The 22266-nt window shown below is 49.6% G+C and overlaps 1 protein-coding gene across 1 annotated transcript in view; it reads right to left on the bottom strand.

Moving 5' to 3' along the window:
* Positions 1-15301: 15301 nt before the first annotated feature.
* Dpp6 (dipeptidyl peptidase like 6) overlaps positions 15302-22266 on the bottom strand; it is a 671863-nt gene continuing 664898 nt past the window's right edge. The window contains exons 22-26 of the mRNA XM_036181185.1: positions 20929-21040; positions 19889-19947; positions 19125-19197; positions 18966-19039; positions 15302-17160 (exon numbers count right to left, since the gene is read on the bottom strand). Coding sequence (XP_036037078.1) covers positions 17014-17160; positions 18966-19039; positions 19125-19197; positions 19889-19947; positions 20929-21040 — 465 coding nt within the window. The 3' untranslated portion in view covers positions 15302-17013. The remainder of the gene's footprint in view (positions 17161-18965; positions 19040-19124; positions 19198-19888; positions 19948-20928; positions 21041-22266) is intronic.

Genomic DNA, 22266 nt, shown 5'->3' with positions numbered 1-22266 from the left:
GGGTTAGGGAAGGCTTCACAAGCCTCAGCATTCACATAGGAACTGGGCACTTGGATTAGGATTAGCCAAAGAGGCAGAAGAGTGACTGGGTAGTAGGAAAGGTGGAGGGTGTGTCACAGTGAGATCTGACTGTAACTAGACAAGTAGAATCTTAATTCGGGGAAACTGCTCATGAACTGGAGGGGGAGACTAGGGCATGAAAGATCGAATTCCTGCTAAAACTCATGAGGGGGAAGCAGTCAGTCTGTTGACAATGGGGGTGGATAGGTATTGGAACAGGTCTGCAGTACAATGGACAAGCCCAGGTAGCAAGCAAAAAGGAGAGCTGGGGATGTGACTGAGCTTCCAGAGTGCTGGGTTCAACCCCCAGGATTGCCTAAGGCTGGCAGAGTAAGGGCCTGAAACCCCAACACCAGCAGGTGGAGGCAGGGAGGCCCAGACTTAAGGTCATCCTCTGGTGCATAGCAAGTTTGAGGCCAGCCTGGGACATGGGAGACCCTGCAAGAAGACTGGGCAGGTGAAGGCATTTGCCCCCAACCCTGACAACCTGAGTGCAGTCTCAGGGCCCCACACGGTGGAAGGAAAGAACCGAGGCTTGCACACTGTCCACAAGTTGTCCCACGTTTATTTTTGTGTGCTGTGGCACCTATGCTTCCTCCCCCCCCCCCCCCCCCCGCCCCTCTGGGTAACTATTTTTTGAAGAAAATGAGAATCAAAATTGAAGCTGTGGTGCCTATGGCACCAGAGACACAGCAGCCATTATCAAGCGCAAGGAGAAGGGGGTCTGAAAGGCTGGGGTGGAGACGGGGGGGGGGGGGCAGGGCAGAAGCTCCCTGAGAACAGACTCTGTAGGCTTCCAGCATCTGCGCTTTATTAATACTTTTTTTTCATTCAACGCGAATCCTGTGTGAGCACTTTGTGGAGCGGAGCTGTGGGATAGTTAGCTTTTGATGAACATGGTTCCAATTTCCAGTCAAAATATTTAGAAGAGTACCATGCAGCTTCTACTAGAAACTTTACTACACAATTTAAGCACTTTAACTGTCAAATACCCGCTGGCGTTTCCTGACATTCCAGACTCCTAGAGAGCCAAGGTGCTCTTTCCTACCAGACCAAGCACCCCCAGGAGCCACACATGCTGCCACCAACCCTCTGTTTCTAGATGCCCGGCAGGCAGAAGCAGTTTTAACTTAAGACACAGTGAGGCTGTCCTGTAATGCTTTAGACACACACCCCCTGAACACTGCCACTCACCTTCAGCACTACTTCTGGCCGTGCTGGAAAACAGAATCACAAGTGACACAGTATGCCCAGGGTGACGGTTCCATGTAACCAGCTGCATTTACCACTGGTCACTAAAATGTGCCTGGGATAGAAACTGCAGCTTGGACGTTACAGAGTTAATTAAAAATAGACACACTCAATTATCAGAAAATACTTAGCTATACTTTAAACAATGTGGGCAAAATATAAAACTTTACTTATTTATTGAGACAGGATCTCACCACAGCCCTAGAGAGCCCAGGATCTCTATGTAGAACAAACTGGCCTTGAACTTGTGATCTGTATCTCAGCTTCCCAGCTGCTGGCACTACAGGTGTACACTACCGTGTTCAGCTGAATTTTTAAAAATACTGATGATATGTAACTGAAACAGTATTTATGGATATATTGGTTGCACTATAAAACAAAACACTATAATTAAAAATTATGGCTACTGAAATGTCTTAAATGTGTAGGCTGCTCATGTTCTAAACACCCATTCAGACAACAGTCGGAATCAATACAACTTTCCTTCCTCATGAAACACTACTTTTCTCATCTATCCGTCATCTTTTTACCTCTCCAACCTACCCCAGGCTTAAGCTTTGTACACCACTTGGCTCTGGGCAGCTCCTGGAGGGCTTATTTCTCGGCAGCTGTCGAAGGAGATGCTAATTGAAAGGCTAGTCGAACCAGTCATACTTCTGTTAGTTAAATAAGCATCCTGTCTCCTGCACAGGTGACAGATGTGTGACATTCCACCAAGTAGGCTGTTGAAGCCACACACACCTTCTTCCAGGGTCTAAGACACAGGCCAGCATGTGGCATGCTGGCAGGTCCGTTTGTCCCGGTGTCTACAGTTCTTCTCCTCGCCCAGATTTCCACACTTGGAGCTATTTCATAGCAATAATCTCAGATCAAAGGCCAGCTCTGCAGGGAGTCAGAGGTTGCTTACACAGACACATGCTTCAGAGCAGACACTCAAGACAGTCTGTGAAGACACCACCTGCCTGTGCAGTGCTCCGACCAAAACTGCCACTCGGAATGTCGCAGTTCAGAAGTGTTTCTACAGGGAACTAGACAAACCAGCCCAAGGTAAAGACACATCAGGTCACCAAGAAGTCACCAGAGATCCGGGCTAGCAAGGAAACATGTAGGTGGGAGACACTGGTCCTTCCTGTAAAACATGACATTGTGTGGTGACACCCTAACACAGCATGGTCCCCACCATGCTTTGGAGTGCAACCTCAGTGCAGCGGGGCGGGCTGTGCCCAGCCAGGGAGCAGGCTCATAGCTTGCATGTAGTGACTGCCAAGGCTTCCAGCTCACTTCCTGGAGCCCACTTACCACACCAGTGAAGGGTGGCTGCTTATGAAATACCACCAAAATTTATTTCTTCAGGAGAAAAGTTAATTCAAAATTACTCTGCTGTCTGCCAAGAGCCATGTCTGGGTCTGTAATGATGTCGTGATGGGGGAAAGGTGTCACAGGAACAATATGTGTTAAAATCTGAAGGCTGAGTTGGGGATTTAGCTCAGTGGTAGAGCGCTTGCCTCCTGGGTTTGGTCCTCAGCTCTGGCAAAAAAAAAAAAAAAAAAAAAATCTGAAGGCTGTGTTGAGCTGGCCCCGCCCACCACTGGCCATTGGATAGCTGGCCCTGCCCCTCACTGGACACTGCAGGAGATGGCCCTCTGCCCCTCACTGAGGGGGTGGCCCCAGTGGCCCAGATCAACCAGCTTAGGTACCACTCAGACCCACATCCCGGGCCTTAGGTTGGCCTACCCTAACATCTACCCTATGATCTGCTGGAGTGCATGAAGGTACTGGTCCTGCGGTACAATAACTCTGCAGGCTCTCCATGACTCGGGGCAACAACAGAATATCCCAGAGTTTTGGTCCAGTGAAGACCATGTGGAAGAGGCCTTGAACCAGACCAATGACTCCTTGCAATGAACATTTTGCAGGAGGGCTGATTGGACAAAAGGGTCTACTGTGTGACACACCACAGCTCCCAATGCCACTAGGATGAATGCAGAGGGGTTAGAAAGACAGAAGAGCAAGGTGGCTTTTTGTGTTTGGTTGGTTTAGTTTTTAATTAATTTTTTGGAAGGTTCTTTACTGCGGCATGCTGCAGGAGTGAGGGGCAGATATGGAGGGAGGTGAGCGGAATTGGGGTGTAAGATGTGAAATTTCCAAAGAATCAATAAAGAATGATGTTAAAAAAAAAAAAAAGTGCTGTGAAATTTCTCAAAATGCCATCCAGTTTGATGAAAATCATTTAAATTATACAAAGAATATGAAATTATAAATAATCACTCAATTCTAAGTTCAAAAGTACATTTATTTAAATGTGAGCAAGTTATCAATATAAAAGAAAAGAGTGTAAGAAATAAAAATAATCAAAGTACAAAACATCTCAAATCTTTAACATCCATAATTTAGACAGCAAAGTCTTTATTTACATAATTTTATTTGTAGATGAAATTTCATACACTTTTCTGAAAACACATAGAAACCTAAATTAATCAGAAAGACTTCATGTGGGCTCTTAGGCATATAATACAAAACATAATTTATGTTTCCTAGAATAAGATCACACATCTTAACACGATGCAGTCAGTATTGCATGTCTTCCTGGTAGAAGCCTCTCCCTAAGGCAGAGCTGGAAAACAAGGCCTCTGCAGGGAGGGAGTCCTGGGGTGCACGCTGCCAGCAGCCACCTTGTGCTCCAGGCTCCAGGCTCACAGCACACAAGAGGCTGTCAGTTAAATTTATACGTGGCCTTGTTGAGGAAAATGATCTTCACACACAAGGCAGCGGGGTCACACTAAGCCAGAGCCCGTTCCCCCCCCCCCCCCCCCCCGTATGTGAGAGAGGCAGTTCTAGAGCACCTCCCTCTGCATTGAAGACAGTCAGTCCCATTGCACACTTCAACACCCAGGTCTTATGAGACTCCTGAGCGCATGCACAGGCTCTCTATCTGATGCACAGGTAGCTGGGTGGAGGCACCCTGCTTAGGTGACTCCAGCATATGGTTAACACTAAAGCCCAATCTAATGCACATTCCTGATGGTTTCCTGTCCCAAAAGCTACCACAAAAACCATGTCCTCAAAAGGGCTGTCACCTTAACATCTTCTGTGGGCAACTTTTAGGCTGGCAGTGGTTCTCAATCTTCCTAATGCTATGACCCTTTAATATAGTTCCTCATGATGTGGTGATGCCCAACCATAAAACTATTTAGTCACTACTTCATAACTGTATTTTTGCTACTGTTATGAATCATAATGTAAATATCTGATATGTAGGATATCTGACATGTGATCCCTGTGAAAGGGTTGCCCTTCCAAGTACCCTTCCCCCACCTTTGCTGCTGCCTGTCTTCCGTGCTCTCTCTGGTAGGCCGAAATGGACCTGGGAGGCACACGGTTGCCTGTTGCAATCTGGTTTCTCCTCTGTTTTGGTAAAGCCTCAGAGATAGGTTGGACCCTCTGTGGGTAGCTTGCAGGAATGTCTGGATTTATTCCACAGAACCAATGACTGCCACGTGGCATCAGTGGCATATGGACTCAGGCATGCATAGTGAAGGCTAAGTCCTTGAAATGGTGAGTCTATCCTGGGTCATTCAGGTGGTTCAGCCTGATCTCATGAGCCCTGAGGAAGAGACCCAAGAGATGGGCAGGTTCTTCAGCCTGGGTTAGTGTCTGGATGCTGTACCGCAGGTCATGAAGCATCTCCACTCCAGCTGCCGAGGCAGCCCTTGGAATCAGTCAGCTGGAAATGAGATCTTTAGTCCTTCAAGTTTGAGGAATGATGGCCAGGGTGAGCTGATGACAGCTGCCCACTGGTATCTCTGCAGACTGTGGACCTCTACATTTTTCTTTCTTGTTTGTTTGAGACAGGAACTCACTATGTAGCAAGGTATTCCTCAAACCTCCGGCCTCAGCCCCCCAAGTGCTGGAATTAAAGGCATTCATTACCATGCTGAGGGCTGACCTCTTGGTTTATGTCTAGTAAGGCCCAGCCAGCCTTCTTCTTTTTAAAAAAATATATTTAGTTATTAAAATTTTTTTCATTTTACATACCAACCCCAGTCCTCCCTCCCTCCCCTTCTCCTGCCTCCTCACCTCCCTCCCACTCTACCCCCATCCACTCCTCAGAGTGGGTAAGGCCTCCCATGGTAGTCAATGAAGTCTGGCATACCAAGTTGAAGGAGAGCCTAGCCCCTCCCCATTGTATCAAGGCTGAGCAAGGTATCCCACCGCAGGGAATGGGCTCCAAGAAGCCAACTCATGCACCTGGGATAAGTCCTCCAGCCAGCCTTCTGATTACAGAATTGTAAGGGAATGGGGTTTTGTTTTATTTCAAGCCACTGTCTTTGTGGTTAACAGTTCCAAGCAGGATTAGAAGGGTGTATCCCAAATTCCAAATGCTTAGGAGGCATTTGCTCAAAATATTTTGAACTAAAGTGATCAATAATGAGTAGTTCTAGTTTTGGAGGGAATGAAATCAAAACCATTCTGTTGTGGAATATTGTTTTAACTGGGCAAAGATGTGTTATATTTATATATGCTACAGAATAAATAATACTTTAACTGTGTAAAGGTGTGTTACTTTTTTATGCTGCATTTGTTTAACAATGTAAGGATGTGTGTTTAATTATGTAAAGGTGTTGCATCTGTTTCACCTTGCCTGCCTAAGGCACCTGATTGGTCTAATAAAGAACTGAATGGCCAATAGCTAGGCAGAAAAAGGATAGGCGGGGCTAGCAGGCAGAGAGCATAAATAGGAGGAGACCTCTAGGCTCGAGAGAAGGAGGAGGGGAGAATGATGGACACGCCTGGGGCTGAAAGCCAGGCAGCCATCAGATAGACATAGAGAAGCAGTGAAAATAAGGTACAGAGAAGTAAGAAAGATAAGAAGCCCCAAGGCAAAAGGTAGATGAAAAGAAGCAGGTTAAGTTAAAAGAGCTAGTCAGGCCTAAGCTAGGCTCAGCATCCAAAACTAAAAAGACATCTTTGTGTCATGATTTGGGAGCTGGTTGGTGGCTTAGAAGAAAAAGCCTGGTAAACCATTTCAGAAAGATGAATTTGGGACTAGACATAGTCAAGTGGGACCCAACAGAGCCTGATGGAGTCCCCTTTGTAAAAAGTAAGAAAAGCAGAGGGGGTACTACTCTTTTAGGTGTGACCCGAGAGCAGCCAGACTCCAAGCCTGCCCATCCACCTTCCTGGAGTCCTATGTCCTGGAAAGCACATGCCATGCTGGTCCTCAGCCATCCCAGCAACACTTGCCTGAGCAAAGCCCGGTGTCTGCAATCAGATGACCTAAGCTGAGTTCCTGAACTCATTTCTGCTGAGTTCCCACCCAGCCCCTCACAATGGGACTGTATTCAGCAGACAGGGGTGGCCAGAAGGGAGTTATGCTAAAGAGGTCGTATTGGGCCAAGTTTGGTCTAGGTCTATCCTTTTGGTTTTCTTTTTCTACAGCATCTCCCCACTTTCTAACAATGTAGCTAAGGATGGCTTGAACTTGTGATCCTCTTGGTTTTGTCTCCAGAGGGCTACACCTGTGCTACCACATCCAGCTCTAACTGGGGAGAGGTGGTAATACATGGAGAAAGAGCCACGTAAGAGTACAGGCAGATGGCAGATGCTGCAAGTCAGGAAGTGAGGTTGCAGGAGGAGCCAGCCCTACCCACAACTTGGCCTTGGCCTTCTGCCTCCAGCACAATGGGAAACAGCTTTCCACGGGCTTAGCCCAGACATGCTGTGCTTTGCTGTGATAGATAAGAGACAGACATGGCTGCCTCTCTGCCCTGGCTGCTAACTGCCAGGACCCACTCTCCCTGTATGCATGTGAAGCCTTGGCCTCTTCCTGCCACAGCTTCAACCTGGAGCACATGGCAGATAGTGGCTCGACAGATCTCAAGTGCAGATCTCAGTACAGGGTCCCAAGCGCTGACTGGCATCAGAGCATCCCAGTGACCTCCTGAGATGGAGATGCCAGGAACACAGGCCTCAGGCTGCATCCCAGCTCCCCAGCACTGTGTCCATACCTGATTAGAAGCACTGCTTTTGGGATGCCCTCCTTGGACATCAGATCCTGTCCTGTAAAGCTTGCCTGAGACCCATCTCTTGCTCCCAAGGAGCCTTTGTTTCTGGTTCCTGCTTTAGCAAAGAAAGTGGTGTGTGTGTGTGTGTGTGTGTGTGTGTGTGTGTGTGTGTGAGAGAGAGAGAGAGAGAGAGAGAGAGAGAGAGAGAGAGAGAGAGAGAGGGAGAGAGAGAAAGAGAGAGAGAGAGAGAGAGAGAGAGAGAGAGAGAGAAGAGAAAGAGAGAGAGAGAGAAAGAGAGAGAAAGAGAGAGAAAGAGAGAGAAAGAGGGGGAAGGAGTGCACAGTCTGAGTTCTGCGTAGTTCTATCCCAGGGGCATTCTGGAAACTAGACGTCCTTGTCCTGAGACCCTTACTGATCCTAACATGCCTGTGAGGCCCAGGTCAGAGTGTGGCCTTTGCTGCCACCTGCTGGCCCATCTCAGATGACAGGTTGAACAACTCTGCCATCCCTAGCACTTTACCAGAATCTATGCTGGACAGCTCCTGGGCCCAGAACCAGTTGCTTGCTGGCTCTGCATTCCTGACAGGCTCCTGGGATGCTAGCTACCTGCCAGCAGCATTTACAGAACCTCAGAACTTTTTGCCATCTGCCTGTGCAGGCCAACATGAGAAACCTTCTCCTGGCTACCTGTTTCCCTACTCATGATTCAGAAGCCAACGTCTCCAGGCTCTCTCTGTAGCAGAGGCTATTGTGCCATGGTGGGTCCCTTTCTCAGATGCAAAGAACAATGAACATGGTGGGGAGGCACAGCTGGTCACTTTGCAGGGGATGGAGCAGAGTGGGACTCACAGCCCATCTGATGACCCAGGGCTCCCTGTGATGGACAGTATCCTCCAAGTTCACTGTGACATCAGATGGGCATCTCCCTGATGAGGTGTCCAGGATGACAGGGCAGTGTTGGTTTTTTCCTTCTAACTCCAGGGCCTGGCAGTCACTGTCTTAGTTTGGGTTACTGAGGGAGACTCTGCAGGTGTCCAGGTAGGGTAGTAAACCTTGAAGAGGTTAGAATGAAAACCAGGTGCAGACTGACTTCATCAACCTGGATTCAACTTGCAAAGTCTGATGCCAGGCAGTTCATTGTCAGCATATTTAAAACAGTGCAACTTGCCAAAGAGTTTCCAAGCTACAATCAGCTCAATTCCAGGTGCTCAATAAAGCTTAAGATGTGACTATATAGAAGCTCTTTTACAAAGTACATGTGACCATGAGGGTGGGTTCTATAGCTCAAGGGCTTAGAACCTAGTGTGGTATGTGAGAGAGCATAGAGGTCAGCAGGCCATAAAGTACATGTGACACCTCCCCTAAGGATGGGTTCTGTTAATTGGGAGCTAAAGATTAAGGTCTAGGGAGGGAAGAGTCTGGAATAAACATTCTGGGTGAGGTCTGCCTCCACAGATAGCAAAAGGGTCACCAGGTTGTTAACAATATCCACTCCCAGCCTTCTGGGCAGAAAATAGGTAATTCTTCCTTTGAGGAAACATCTCTGCCTGATTAACATTCCTGGTTTCCCTAGTAAATTGTGGGGAAAAAAGACCTTTATGCCCACATCAGGTTACTATTGCTGTGATGAAACACCATAAGCAAAAGCAAGTTGGGAAGCAAAGGGTTTATTTGACTTACATTTCCACATCCATCACGGAAGGAAGTCAGGACAGGAACTTAAACAAGGTTGGAACCTGAAGGCAGGAGCTGATGCAGAGATTATGGAGGAGTGCTGCTTATTGGCTTTGTCCCCATGATTTGCTCAGCCTACTTTCTTATAGAACCCAGGACCAATAGCTCAGGCGTGGCCTCACCCACAATGCGCTGGGCCCTCCTACATCAATCACTAATTAAAATTCTCTACAGGTTTGCATATAGCCTGATCTTATGGACACATTTTTCTCATTTGAGGTTCCCTTCTCTCTGATGATCTAGCCTGTGCCAAGTTGATTAGCTAGCACAGTCGCTGAGCCCTCATGCATGCCTAGGCTGCAGGCCTTGGGTACTCTCCACCAAGACGGGTAGCAGAGGAAGCCATCTCAGTGCAGATCTCTACATGGGTTGTACCCTAGAGTCTCTGGCCCTGAGTTTGTTCTGTTCTGACTTTGGCTGGCCCCCACCCACCTGCCAGCCCCTGTTGATGGGCCCTTTGTCAGGTTTCAGGGGTACGAAACTATCAGGCCCCATAATGCTCCATTTTCCTCTGGCCATTCACAAGAAGCAGAAAAGCAGGGTATCTGTGTCCCCACTGAGGGCTCAGTGCCCTAAGTGTGCATCCTGCTGTGTCCCTACTATTGACTCAGTGCCCTGAGTGTACATCCTGCTGTGTCCCCACTGAGGGTTCAGTGCCCTGAGTGTGCATCCTGCTGTGTCCTCACTGAGGGCTCAGTGCCCTGAGTGTGCATCCTGCTGTGTCCTTGCTGAGGGCTCAGTGCCCTGAGTGTGCATCCTGCTGTGTCCTTGCTGAGGGCTCAGTGCCCTGAGTGTGCATCCTGCTGTGTCCTCACTATTGACTCAGTGCCCTGAGTGTGCATCCTCCTGTGTCCTCACTGAGGGCTCAGTGTCCTGAGTGTGCATCCTGCTGTGTCCTTGCTGAGGGGGCTCAGTGCCCTGAGCGTGCATCCTGCTGTGTCCTTGCTGAGGGGGCTCAGTGCCCTGAGTGTGCATCCTTCTGTGTCCTCACTGAGGGCTCAGTGCCCTGAGTGTGTATCCTGCTGTGTCCTCACTATTGACTCAGTGCCCTGAGTGTGCATCCTTCTGTGTCCTCACTGAGGGCTCAGTGCCCTGAGTGTGTATCCTGCTGTGTCCTTGCTGAGGGCTCAGTGCCCTGAGTGTGCATCCTGCTGTGTCCTCACTATTGACTCAGTGCCCTGAGTGTGCATCCTGCTGTGTCCTCACTGAGGGCTCAGTGCCCTGAGTGTGCATCCTGCTGTGTCCTCACTGAGGACTCAGTGCCCTGAGTGTGCATCCTGCTGTGTCCTCACTGAGGGTTCAGTGCCCTGAGTGTGCATCCTGCTGTGTCCTCACTGAGGGTTCAGTGTCCTCCGGGGAATCTGATGTGTTATTTCGGGGGTTTTCCTGCTTCTGACTGAGGACAAGACACAGCTAGAGCAGAGCAACTAGCTTGCCGTGGTCACTTCCTTCTCTGAGACAGTTGTGTGTGACACTGTTTCTGGGGCACACTGAGAATTCAGTCTGGATGGAGAAATACCAGTTAGCAAGCAGCACACACCAAAGAGGGCTCAGCTACAGCATGTCAGGGGAGGCGACCTTGGGAGTCCATGGCTTGACTTTACGCTGAAGATACAGACGGGGCCTGGCTGCCGTTTCTCTGGTTCTGTGGCTGCTAGCAGCTGTCGGATCAGCACCAGAGCTGGGAGATTCCATTATCTGATATGGAGCGGCCCTGCCTGTCATTAAGATTCATTTAACCATTTTATAAAGCTGAATGTCAAGGCCTTTGCTGGCTTGTGTGACTCTGGCTGACCCAGGGGAATCTGCCTGCAGTTGAAGGGCAAGCCAGGGCTACAAGGCCACAGAAAGGCCTGCAGGTAGCTGTAGAACTGCCCCCACTGTCCACCTAGAGGCAGTGTTCCACATGCATGGAAGGTTCCCAGTAGGCAAGACCTCTGGAGTCTTGGGACCAGGTCAAGGGAATCCCTGGGTCCCACGGAACAGCTCAGATATGGCTTCCTGCACTGGGGACTCCAAGTGAGTGTCGGGGTTGGAGTAAACCACCCTGCAAGTGTGGTCCTGACACTTGCCAGCTCAGAACAGTCATTTGTCATCTAGTTTCAGAGTGTTAGCCGTCTTCTCCATTCCCATGTCTCTCCAGCTCAGGTTCTCTTATGACTGTATCAAGCTGGTCCCAGAGGATGCAGCCCCTTCACAGTGCCATGGGGCTGGGGGACCCGTGTTCAAGTTCACTCCTGTGTCTACCTGTCTCTTAGCCACCTGGGACTCAGCTTAGGACTATGGGGATGTCCTCACAAGATGGCAGCCAAGTTATCCAAGAGCCAGGTGAAGAGGGAGAAGGGGGTGGGGGGAGAGAGAAGGAGAGGGAAGGTAGGGGAAAGTCAGACGCCCCCAGGAGCTGTGGAGCCTCTTGCCTCCTCTGAACACTGCCTCATCTACCATGGTTGGCCATAGTCACACTCCCTGGTGTGGTAAGGACACTCACGGCATGTGAGCATTGTGGGGATCCCGGAAAACTTCTTGAGGGCTGACAGTAGGGATACTGTCTAATGCCTTAGCTCAGTGGTTGAGCCAGGAAGGCAGAGGTGTGTGTGTGTGTGTGTGTGTGTGTGTGTGTGTGTGTGTGTGTGTGTGTGACTCCAGACTTCTTGGGAGCAGCAGGAAGAGGGCTGGGGCTAGGAGGCAGCACAACCATGCCTGGACCTTCAGCAGCAGTGCCAGGTCTGGACCGCCTGGACCCCAGCGGCCTTGCTGGTGTGAATGTCACATACACACCATCTGGGTGAGTCTGCGGAGGGGGGGCATGTCTGTGCTGGCCCTTGAGGTGAGAGGGAGCTGCTGAGATAGAAGACTGGAGAAAGATGTCTTTGAGAGGCTTCAACTGGCCAGTGTCCTCTCCTGCCTCCATCTTTGCTTCTTCCTCCTCACCCTGAGAACACTGGGGCTCTTGGGCTGGAGGCTCTCTGCTATCACCCCTTCCCAAGTGTTTTCACTGCCCGCCTGACCTCAGCCTTTGTGGGGGTTTCCCAGACAGTACCCCACCCCTCTGCATGCGTGTAGAAGTCTGCTCCTTGACTCTTCTAGGCTCCCCGGAGTGGACTCTGTTTCCTAGGCTGCCGTGTATCTACTGCAGGGACAACCCCCTGCACACTTGCTCACAGTACAAATAGTTGTAGCTTAGGAAGCTGGGGTCCCATCTGTCCCTGCCCCTGGGTCTCAGCCTCCCAACAGGAGCTTCAGGAGATTGTGGCAGGATGTCCACAGGAGGCGTGATTACAAGTGACACTTGGATGGCACAGGATTCCACTCCCAGCCTTGCTCCGGTTTTTGAGTATTATAATTTCTGCTTCCCAGCTGGAGACCACCACAATGTCTCTAAATAATTTATCTAAGCCCCATCCCCTAGAAGGTGGCCAGAATTAGAACAGCAGTCTCCTTCATGTTACAGTAGTCTGGTTTTAAGAGTTTTCTTTCTGTTGAATCCTAACCCGGCAGTGCCTCTCTGACTTGGGAGTTCCTTTTCTGGCTTCCATTCCCTCAGCAACACTCTGGGCCTTAGCATTATATCTTCCAGCATTTGCCCCCAACAGCAAACAAGAAGCATTTGACCTTTTGTGCCTGAAAGGGAGGTGTCCTCCAGGCAACAGTGCCTGCCTGGAGTCTCTCCTCCTTGAGGAACTGTCACCAACACAAATTCTACCTTCCCGTTCCAGCCCCTGCCCTTGCCAGCCTTTAGGTAGTGCGAGAAGGCAGCTCCAGCTTAAGATGGCATTCTGTGTGTCCCCTGCTGTCTTTCAGTCTCACAGCAGGAACAGGGAGGGTTTGTGAAGATGTGAGTTCTTTGGCTTTACATGGGTTCCCATTGTTTCTTGAGAGTGAATCCCTGCCCCTGCGCACCTGTGCCCAGCATCTGATGGAAAGACACCTGTGTGGGCATAAGAGGTAGTTCAGAGTCTTCCATGGGAAGCCTTTGGGATCATGAGCACTTTAAGTCTGTGAATGTCTTTGATGGGCCAGACAGACAACCCTGGTGTAGGGAGGCAACTACAGTCATCCCTCATATTATCCACACAGTGCCTACATGATTCTGGAAATAGTCTTGGTTTCTGGTAGGCGCCATGATTACACCAGGTTTAGTGATGTCACAACAGGGGATGGATGGATTTACATCCTGAGCATTTTTTTCTGAAGTTTTCTGGTTGGTAGGAGTGTAGCCCACTGAGACTCTTTCTAAGTATGGGGGGAAGAGCTCCGTCTCCATTCTACCTGGTTATAACAGGGGCTTGTCTTCTCTGATTGATCTGAGTAGAGTTGATGCCTTCAGCTTTGCGACCACTCTCAACAGAGCTGCTACCACAGGTACATTCCTCCCTCCCTCCCCCTCTCTCTCCTGCTCCCCTCCCCCTTCTTTCCTTTCTTCCCATCCTCTTTCTTCTTCTTCTTCTCCTTCTCTTCTTCCCTTAAATTGATTCCTTATCTGTGTAGGTATCTTGCCTGCACATCTATGTGTGAACCATGTGCATACCTGGTGCCCACAGAGGCCAGAAGAGGGTGTCAGATCCCCTGGAACTGGAGTGACAGATGGTTGTGAGCTGCTGTGTGGGTGTTGGGAATAAAATCCTGGTCTTTCTCTGGAAGAACAAACGGCCAGTGATCTTAACCACTGCGCCATCTCTCCAGCTCCTCTTTATCCTCTTCCTCCTCTTTCCCCTTTTTCTCTCCTCCTCCTCATCTGCTCTCCTCTCTTTTGGATACAGGGTCTTGTGTGGTCTTGAACTTGTTATGTAGCTAAGAACAATCTTGAACTCCATTTTTACCCTTCCAAGTGCTGAGATGCCAGGGGTGAGTCACCATGCTTAGCCCCATGCTATACGGGCTTTACTTGATGTGTTCAGGGCTCTCCATGCATCAGTTTTGGAGAGTAATGAATATTTCAAACCTGGTTTGCTGAAGATAACACACACTTTGGTTTCTGGAGACAGAAAAAATAAACCTGGAACTGAGTTGGGAGCTTCTTTCTTGATGGCTAGCTTTTTATAGTGCCAGAATGCAGACCAGTAGAGGAGAAAAGTCATCAGTAGTCTTCCCAATTGTGGACATTGGATATTATACTAGCAACTTGGCAGGCAAGATGCGTCCACTGGTATAACAGTGGCATGACTGTTATGGGCATGACCAACCACTTTCTGATTGGATCTGAGCCTGGCTCCCCTACAGGGGGAATTCATGTACTATAAACCTAGTCAAGAACCATGACTGGGAAAGGCAGAAGCCCTGGTGGGACCCTTCTACTGCTGTTTAGCTAATGGTTATAGTGAGTGCCTCAAATTGCCTTCTAAGTATTTGTGCTTATACAAATTCACAATTCAGTGCTGCTCAAAGCTTTGGTCAGAGGAGTTTCTTTTGCAGTGGGCATCAAAATGAGCCAAAGTAGTGAGTAAGAGATTGTCATGTGCTCATCTTTAAATGGGACCTCAATGTCACCCACTCCAAGGGACAGGAACATCATTTAAGATGGAGAGAAAGACTAGAAGAGCCAGAGGATGGGGGAGGAGTGCTGTGAAATGCTGTCCCCTAGATAGGGTATGTCTGTTACATGTAGGAAGTTACAGCAGTTGTGGTTACCGGCACTAGACTGGGTCCATCAACGTTCTATCATGGATGTGGGAGGGGCTTATGAAGCCCCACCCTCCCTGAGGAGCTACTGATATTTCATGTGGCTCTGGAGAAGGAACCAGTTTCTTCAGTGGTAGTGTCACTGGTAAGTTGCCCATAACCCTTCACCCATGGCCATGTAAGCCCCCTAGTCAAAGTCATTGGTTCGCCCTGCAGGAAGAAGGAGGCTGTTTGAGAAAAGGAAGGCGTCAGCAACAGTGGGAGAGTCAAGAACGGGCAGTGGGGTGAATATGACCAAAATGCATTATATATGTGTATGAAAATGTCACAAGAGCCATAATTATGTATGATGCATGCTAATAATAAAAAGCAAACTCCACTCTGCATTCACAAAACAAAGCAGGCTGGGCATGGTGATGCACACATTTAACCCCAGCATCTGGGAGCAGAGACAAGTGGCTCTCTGAGTTCAAGGACAGCCTGGTGAGTTCCATAGTGAGTTCCAGGCCAGCCAGGGCTCAATAGTGAGACACCCTCTTCCTACTCCAAAGGAAAAAGAAAACAAAGACATGTCTTGAAGCCTTGCACACTTTCTAACAGAGCCAATGGAGGACAGTAAGAAAAGAACAACCTGAGTGGTAAAATAATGTTTTATTCCATGGATGACAAATGCTACCATGCCACATCCCCGTGGCCCTCTGACCGGTTCTTGCAGCCAGAGTTGGCTCCCCCTTTCAGACCTCCTGGGCTTTGCTGCCAGCCAAGCCTGTTGAAGTAGTGAAAACATATTCTGTCTGTCAGCATGAGGTCCCTTCTCATCAATGGTCATGCATCACCTATGGAAAATCCCTTAGGATTGCAACTCTTCCAACAGACCTAACAAGAACCAATGCTCCAAGCTCATGTGGATGGAACCAAAGCCCCCAAACATTTAAAAAAAAAATCAACATGGACACATCTTTGAGGACAAGGTTTTAGGACACCCCAGCAGGAATGGAAACTGGGGTGATTAGTACCGACATACAGGTTGTCAACAGTCCTGAAAGGAAATGATGGCAATTGATATATTTCAAACGAGCACTTCTGGAGAGGCCAGATCAGCCAGAGGTGTCTGCATGCAAGCTCAACACAAGGTTAGCATCGTGGAGGGGGAGGGGACTGCACAAAGCCAGACACACATTTCTTGCTTTATATACAATGAAATGAAATATACACGGGAGACAGTGGCCACACATCTGGTCAGTGTGTATCTTACAAGGCTGCTGAGATGGGGTGGGGCTCACCAACAGCACTGTCAGCAGGAGGGAGGAGCCAGCCTTGGGGCTGGTGATGACATGGTTGGGCTTACTTAGGTCGGACCTAAGAGTGGAACCAGTGTTCTGTCTTGTGGTTTTTAACCAAACGTCACCTGAAAAGACTGGACGACTGATCAAGGGGGGTGGGGTAGAGGAGGAGCATTAAGGACACATGTGATGGATGGTGGGTCCACAGGCAAGTCCTAGCGCCACTCGGGGGGAAAGGAGGTTTTACTGATGAACTTTTAGTGAGGGCTGCTGGGTGCTCTGTGTCCTTGGTGTCTGCAAAACCTCCACCAAGTCTAACAGAGACAGCAGGTGTTCCAGAATGATCTCTTTACCCAAACAAGTGCAACATGGAAAGCATAGCAAAGCAACATAAAAGAAAGAATACTCAGAGAGAGACAGTTGGGGGGGGCGGCAGAGACAGTGGGGTGTCCAGTTAAAACCATAGAAAAATACAAAGTAATTCTACAAGGTTAACCATGGGCAGAGCTATAGTCTTACTTTGTACATAAAAGACCTGTTTTCTGGGTGCAGATAGGGACAGTGGGGGCTCTTTTAACCACAGAGAGGGGCCAGGCATGTATGAACACTGCATAGACAACCATGCTGTCCTGTTCCCATGGCACAGCTCCATCAGACAGGAAGCCAGATAGGACTCACGGTTGAGAACACGAACGCAGTGCGTGAATGTTACAGAGAGAAAGCTTGAACTGAAGGGCCGGTTTTCTCGGGCTCAAAGTGTGCCCTCACTGTCATCTGTCCTTCACTTTGTCCCCTTGGGGGAGGGACATGGGATGTGCCAGTCATTGGGGGCCAGGAAGAGGCGATGCTGCTGAGGTGGGGTTGTTCCAGGCTATGTGGTGACTTGTTTCCACCTGGAGCTTGTTGCCCCCACCGAATGGCCTTCAGTATTGAGACACATGCTATGGAACGTCGACACCTCCACTTCCACTGCCCTTGGAGAGGGAGTGGCGGCGGGGAGGATTCTTCAGTTGCATATTGTTGTAGAAAGAGCCATGTCTGTGCTTAGGTCTCAAGCGTGGTTAGTCCTCCTCCTCTTCCTCTTTTGCTGTGGCTGTCGGTAGCTTGTCCTGGATCCTGAAACATTCCACGAAGAAGTTGATGATGGACCGGTACAGATGTTGCTTGAGAGCCACGCTGTGGAAATAGTGGCTTTCATCTGGGTAGATCTGTGAAGAGAGAAGGAGGTGGTTACTCCTCGACAGTTCACCTGCTAAAGGGACTTCTGGAGGCATGGAGGACACGCAGTATGGGAAAAGCCAAGCTTCACACACTGGGTTCTTGCTTCTAGGGAGCTCTGCTTCTGTACCAGGCAGAGGGGGGCTTGCAGCCCTAGCACGTCATGAAAACTTACCTGTCTCCCCAGAATCTCCTCCCTTGGCATCTTTCTTCCCCTCACCAAGGGCAGTGGCTACAGTAAGGATTGGCTAAGTGAGAAAATGCCCCTTTTAGCAGACTTTCCAGCCAGAGCTACTTGTCCTACTTTGCAACCTGGGTACACACTCAGGAGCTATAGGGTCACAGGCCAAGGATATCACAAACACACACACACACACACACACACACACACACACACACACACACACACAGATGTGGGGGGAGTGAGGGAGCAAGGGAGCAAAAGAAACAGACTTTTGACTGAGTGGTTCTCTGAGGATGGGAATGAGCCCCATCTCCTCTCTGAATTCTCATGTGCAAGTGCACACTCACTCGGCTGGGTGTTGGGTCCAGGTGATATGAAAAGGAAAATTGAATAGAGTCTGGCTCATAAATTTTTTTTCTTGTGAGAACTGAATATTACAATACCAAAAGGCACCAGGACAAGGCTTGAGACAAGGGATGGTTGATACACAGGCGTGCCAGGTATTGGAGCTCTTTAGTGTATGGCCAGTGCAATTACAAAACCTGTCCTTTAGAGGCACTGTGCCGATGCACTAGAAGACAAGTGTGATTTGGAATCTTGCTGTTTTTACAATCTGAGCCCAATCTCATTCTGAGTCCTGTATTCTTTTCATGCCTTTGAGGATAACACTCATCTTTATTTTTTAAATAACATCATTAGCCTGGAATATGTATGTCTGTTCATTCATAAGATGTAACAAGGCAGTAAGATAGCATGCCTCTCCTCTAGCATTGTCCCCTGTCCCTGTGCTCTCCCCTGGAGCTTGTCATGACCGCAAACTCTTGAGTGTCGATGAAGGCATCTGCTGTGTTGGCATGTATGGCCCCAGGTGAGTCCTTTCCTAGGCACAGGTGCCAAGAAGGGTGTAGAGTATACTTAACAAATCCAGAGTGTATCACACTCTGAAATATAACCAAGCCCTTTATTCCATTCAACAGCTCTCAGGCCAAAGCTCCTTCCTTACTCAACCCACATTGAGTTGAATGCAGGTCACTGGATGCTGAATGCGGAGGCAGGTGGAGGTCAAAACCAGACAGACACTCTGTGAGGGACACAGGGTGCCTGTTTGCCCCTGAATTTTAAAAGATAACGAGGTCATAGCGGGTTTATCAAAGGACCCAGAGTGCAAGAAGGAGACAAGTTTCCAGCATCATTCCTGGGTGTTGCTGAAGAGGTAGGAGTGGACGCCAGTGAAGACCATCATGGGTTTCGTTTCTGGGATGGGCAGTACTTGATCACAGCCACGGAGGGTAGAGGTGCTTGGGATACTCACAGGGGCTTTTGCCCAGACAGAGTCAGAAAGAGAAGGCTCAGTACCCACCTATGCTGGGACACCAGCCCTCCCCACACCTACAGCACATGGCCAGGGCCGGCACGTGCTGGCTTGGCCGTCTTCACTGCTTAGGAGAGGAACGTGGGGCAGGGTGGGGTGGAATGGGTGTGGCTTGGATACAGAGCTAAGCTGCTATCCATTGAAGGGGATTGGCATGATCTGATGTGGACCCCACTCAGTCCTGTCCCCACAACAAGGGCTCTCTTTAAGTATCCCACCTAACAGGTAGCATTCCATACCTGTAAGCTGTAGTTAGCCTTCCCCTTGATCAGCTGCGTGATGAGCTCAGCTGTGTGCTGGAAGTGGATTTTTTCTGTAGAAGAAAACAGAAATGTTTGCTAAAACATCACCACCTAGGGGGCCTTCGGCACCAGGGGGCCTGGGGGGGATGCACTCACCATCAGCTGTGGCATGGATGATCAGGAACTGTTGGTCCTCCAGCGCCGACACTCGGTGTGCCAGCTTGGTCATCTGCACGTGTGGGGCAAGGGGACAGGGTTAGCTGTGGGACATGGTCAGGGAGCAGGTGGTGGTGGTGGGGCATTGATGGAGAGGGTCAAGGGAAATGGAGGGACATGCCCGGCTCTTGGAGAGCTGGGCTGCCTGTGTCATGGGAAAACAGCAATTCCCTTAGGAGAGAAGTGGGGAGGGGAAAGTAAAGGGAGTTCTCCAAGAATAGGACCTTAGAAGGCCATCATGTCACCCAGTGACACTGAACAGGCTTGTTCCTCTGTCCATGTCCTGACCACAGGACTCTGGCCTTCTGCCTGTGCATGGCTGATGACATGCTGTGTGTAACACTCTGAGACAACAGGATGACTGGGATGTAGTAACACAGTTACTACACAGTTCACGGTTCACCCTCCCAAAGGGGAACTGGCCTTGATGTGGGGAGCAGGGGCACCCAATAGCCAGCAGCATCCTGGGCTTTCTCATCTCTCTCCCTCACCCATCAAAGCCAATCATGAAAACAGTGGAGTTTACAGAGGCCACATTGATCTAGTTCAGTACAGTGGAAGGAGAATTCCAAGGCTTGGATGGTAGAGAGGCCCAGGCCTTTGGGAGGGAGAACGGGGAGGGGGAGGGGGAAGAAGGGGAAGAGTAGATTGGTTAATTTCACCTGGTTCCCTGTCTTGCCAAACAGCAACTATGCCCAACGTACCTCATATGCTCTGTTGTCAAGTCCGTGGAGGCCAAGGTACCGCTCGGAAAATGCGGAGGCTGGACAGAGGCAAAGGGAAGGGGTCATAATTGGTCCTCAAGGGCTCTGATGGGGCAGAGCCCATATGGAAGGGATGAGGCTGCAGGGTGGGGCCATCTCCCTGCTACTTACAGGCTAAGCTTTTTGTTGCTAGGATTTTTGTTTTGAGACAAGGTCTCACTATGTAGTTTTAGCAGGTCTGGAAACTGGATGTATAAGCCAGGATGGCCTCATGGTCGCAGAGATCCACCTGCCTCTGCCTCTCATGTACTGGGATTAAATGTATGCACCACCATACCGGACTTCAATTTTTGGGATTTAAAAGCTGTCTCCTAAATCTCCTATGTCATGGCATGGGAGCCAAACAGTGTGTGGGGCATGTTTAAATGTGTCATTGCTGGTGGATTTCTCTAAACTAGCTTAGATCCTGATTCTGCATATGACCAGGTGACGGAGAAGGAGGCAGTGCTCCCAGATCATCGACAGCCCATCCCCAGCTCTAGTCCTGCTCATAGTTAGCTTCACTCTGCACAGAGGAGTGCTGGCCAGGTGCCATCTGTGGGCCTGGACGGAGGCAGGCAGAAGGAGCAGAGCTATTTAGATCCCCATTGGATTCTCTCCCGGGAGTAGTGATGTCCTCACCATCACCAGTGTGATCCGTGTGGAACCACCCACCCCTCCTCCTCCCTCCCTCTGCACTTGCCCAGCACACACAGTGCTGCAGCAGAAGAAAGATGGCCTAGGCATTGCTACTCGCTTCCTCCTCACTTGTTGGGACAGGCTTTTCTGAAGTCATTACTGTGAGCTGGCCTTGGATTTTGGAGAGTGATCATTGCCTATTGGTGGACTGACCACCTTCACCCCAAACGATGACTAGAGACTTCCCTCCTGCCCCAGGGGGTCCCTATACACTGGGGTGCTTGCTGTTGGGCACAGGGGTGCTGAAGGGAAAGGTGGGGTTATGCTGCAGGCTCCACCCTGGGTCTCATCAAGGCCATTACCATAGAGTTTGAAGTCTGTTATTGGAGAGAGCGCTGAGCCACAGGTGAAAGTTTGACCTTGATTCTCTCCCTTGGCTGGGAGGATGTAAGTGCTCAGGTAACCACCATAATCCTAGGAGACATAAGGAAAAGAGGCAGGGGGCGGGGTCACTATCCACAACTCAGTAGGAAACTAGCCTCGGTCCATGAAGGCCAGCCCCTAATGGATATGTGTCCATGTAGGCTTCTAAAGATTTGAACTTTAAATATCCTTGTTGGGCAACAGATGAAACATGAAACAGTTAGCTGGTTCCATGTTGTGTGACACAGTCTCCCTCTCTTCAGGACCCAGTACACAGAGACCTGGGGTAAGTGTGCTAATGACACAGAGATCCTCTATGTGATCCTAGAGATCACATGCTCTGCCTAGGATGGTGACAGAGGAAGGCTGGGGTCCAGCATTCTAGTCCATCCTCCCTTCCACTTCCTCATCTACAGCCTGCCTGTCTCTGTACAATCCCACGGAAGCTGAACCAGAGCTCATCGACAGGGTGGAGCACAGGCCTGCGTTGACACCCAGCCCAGGGCTTCATGAAACCCTTATGTGTGTCCTGTAGACAGGGTGAGCCCTGAGCACCCATGTGGCCTGACTGCTGGGTGTGAGGAACTCCAGCATGGGTCTCCTAGCTGAAGCGGTACCCCACAACTGTCTGGTACCTTCCAAGTATTACAGTCTGCTGAAAAAAGTCAAGGGGAACGGGACGGATGTGATACTCCCTTGAGCATGAATGGGCTGAAAGAATTAGGGAACAGTGGAGGCTGTGGAAGGATTATATGAATAAGTGGGTGTATGAGTGAGCATGAGAGAGAGAGAGAGAGAGAGAGAGAGAGAGAGAGAGAGAGAGAGAGAGAGGGACAGAGAGAGAGAGAGAGACAGAGAGAGACAGAGAGAGAGAATCAATAAATGTGACCATATAAGCAAAGGAACATAAGAACATGTGAGCACGTGTGCTTACATGTGTGGGCATACAGCTGAAAATACAGCTGTATGCATATGACCCTGGGCCTGCTGTAGCCAGAGAAAGTGACATGGTCCCAGTGGGCAGTACTGTCTCATGCGAAGGAAGAAGGCAAGGTTAGCTCACTTTGACATTGGTGTATGTCTAGGGAGAGGAAAGCTCAATGAAGACTCAGGCTCTGGCCCCCCATTTTTGCACCGGGGTGCTTGGAAGTCAGGCATGTGAGGATAAAGGGGTGTGGTGAGTACTGACGCCCAATTAAGTTTATCAGCGATCTAGCTGGCCCTGGGCTGCTCACAGGCAGGAGTGTCTAGAACAAGCCTCAGGACCTTGTTCTGCC

The sequence above is a fragment of the Onychomys torridus genome, chromosome 3 (assembly GCF_903995425.1).
Source record: "Onychomys torridus chromosome 3, mOncTor1.1, whole genome shotgun sequence".
NCBI classification, from domain to species: Eukaryota; Metazoa; Chordata; class Mammalia; order Rodentia; family Cricetidae; genus Onychomys; species Onychomys torridus.
This window is presented reverse-complemented; position numbering and strand designations above follow the sequence as displayed.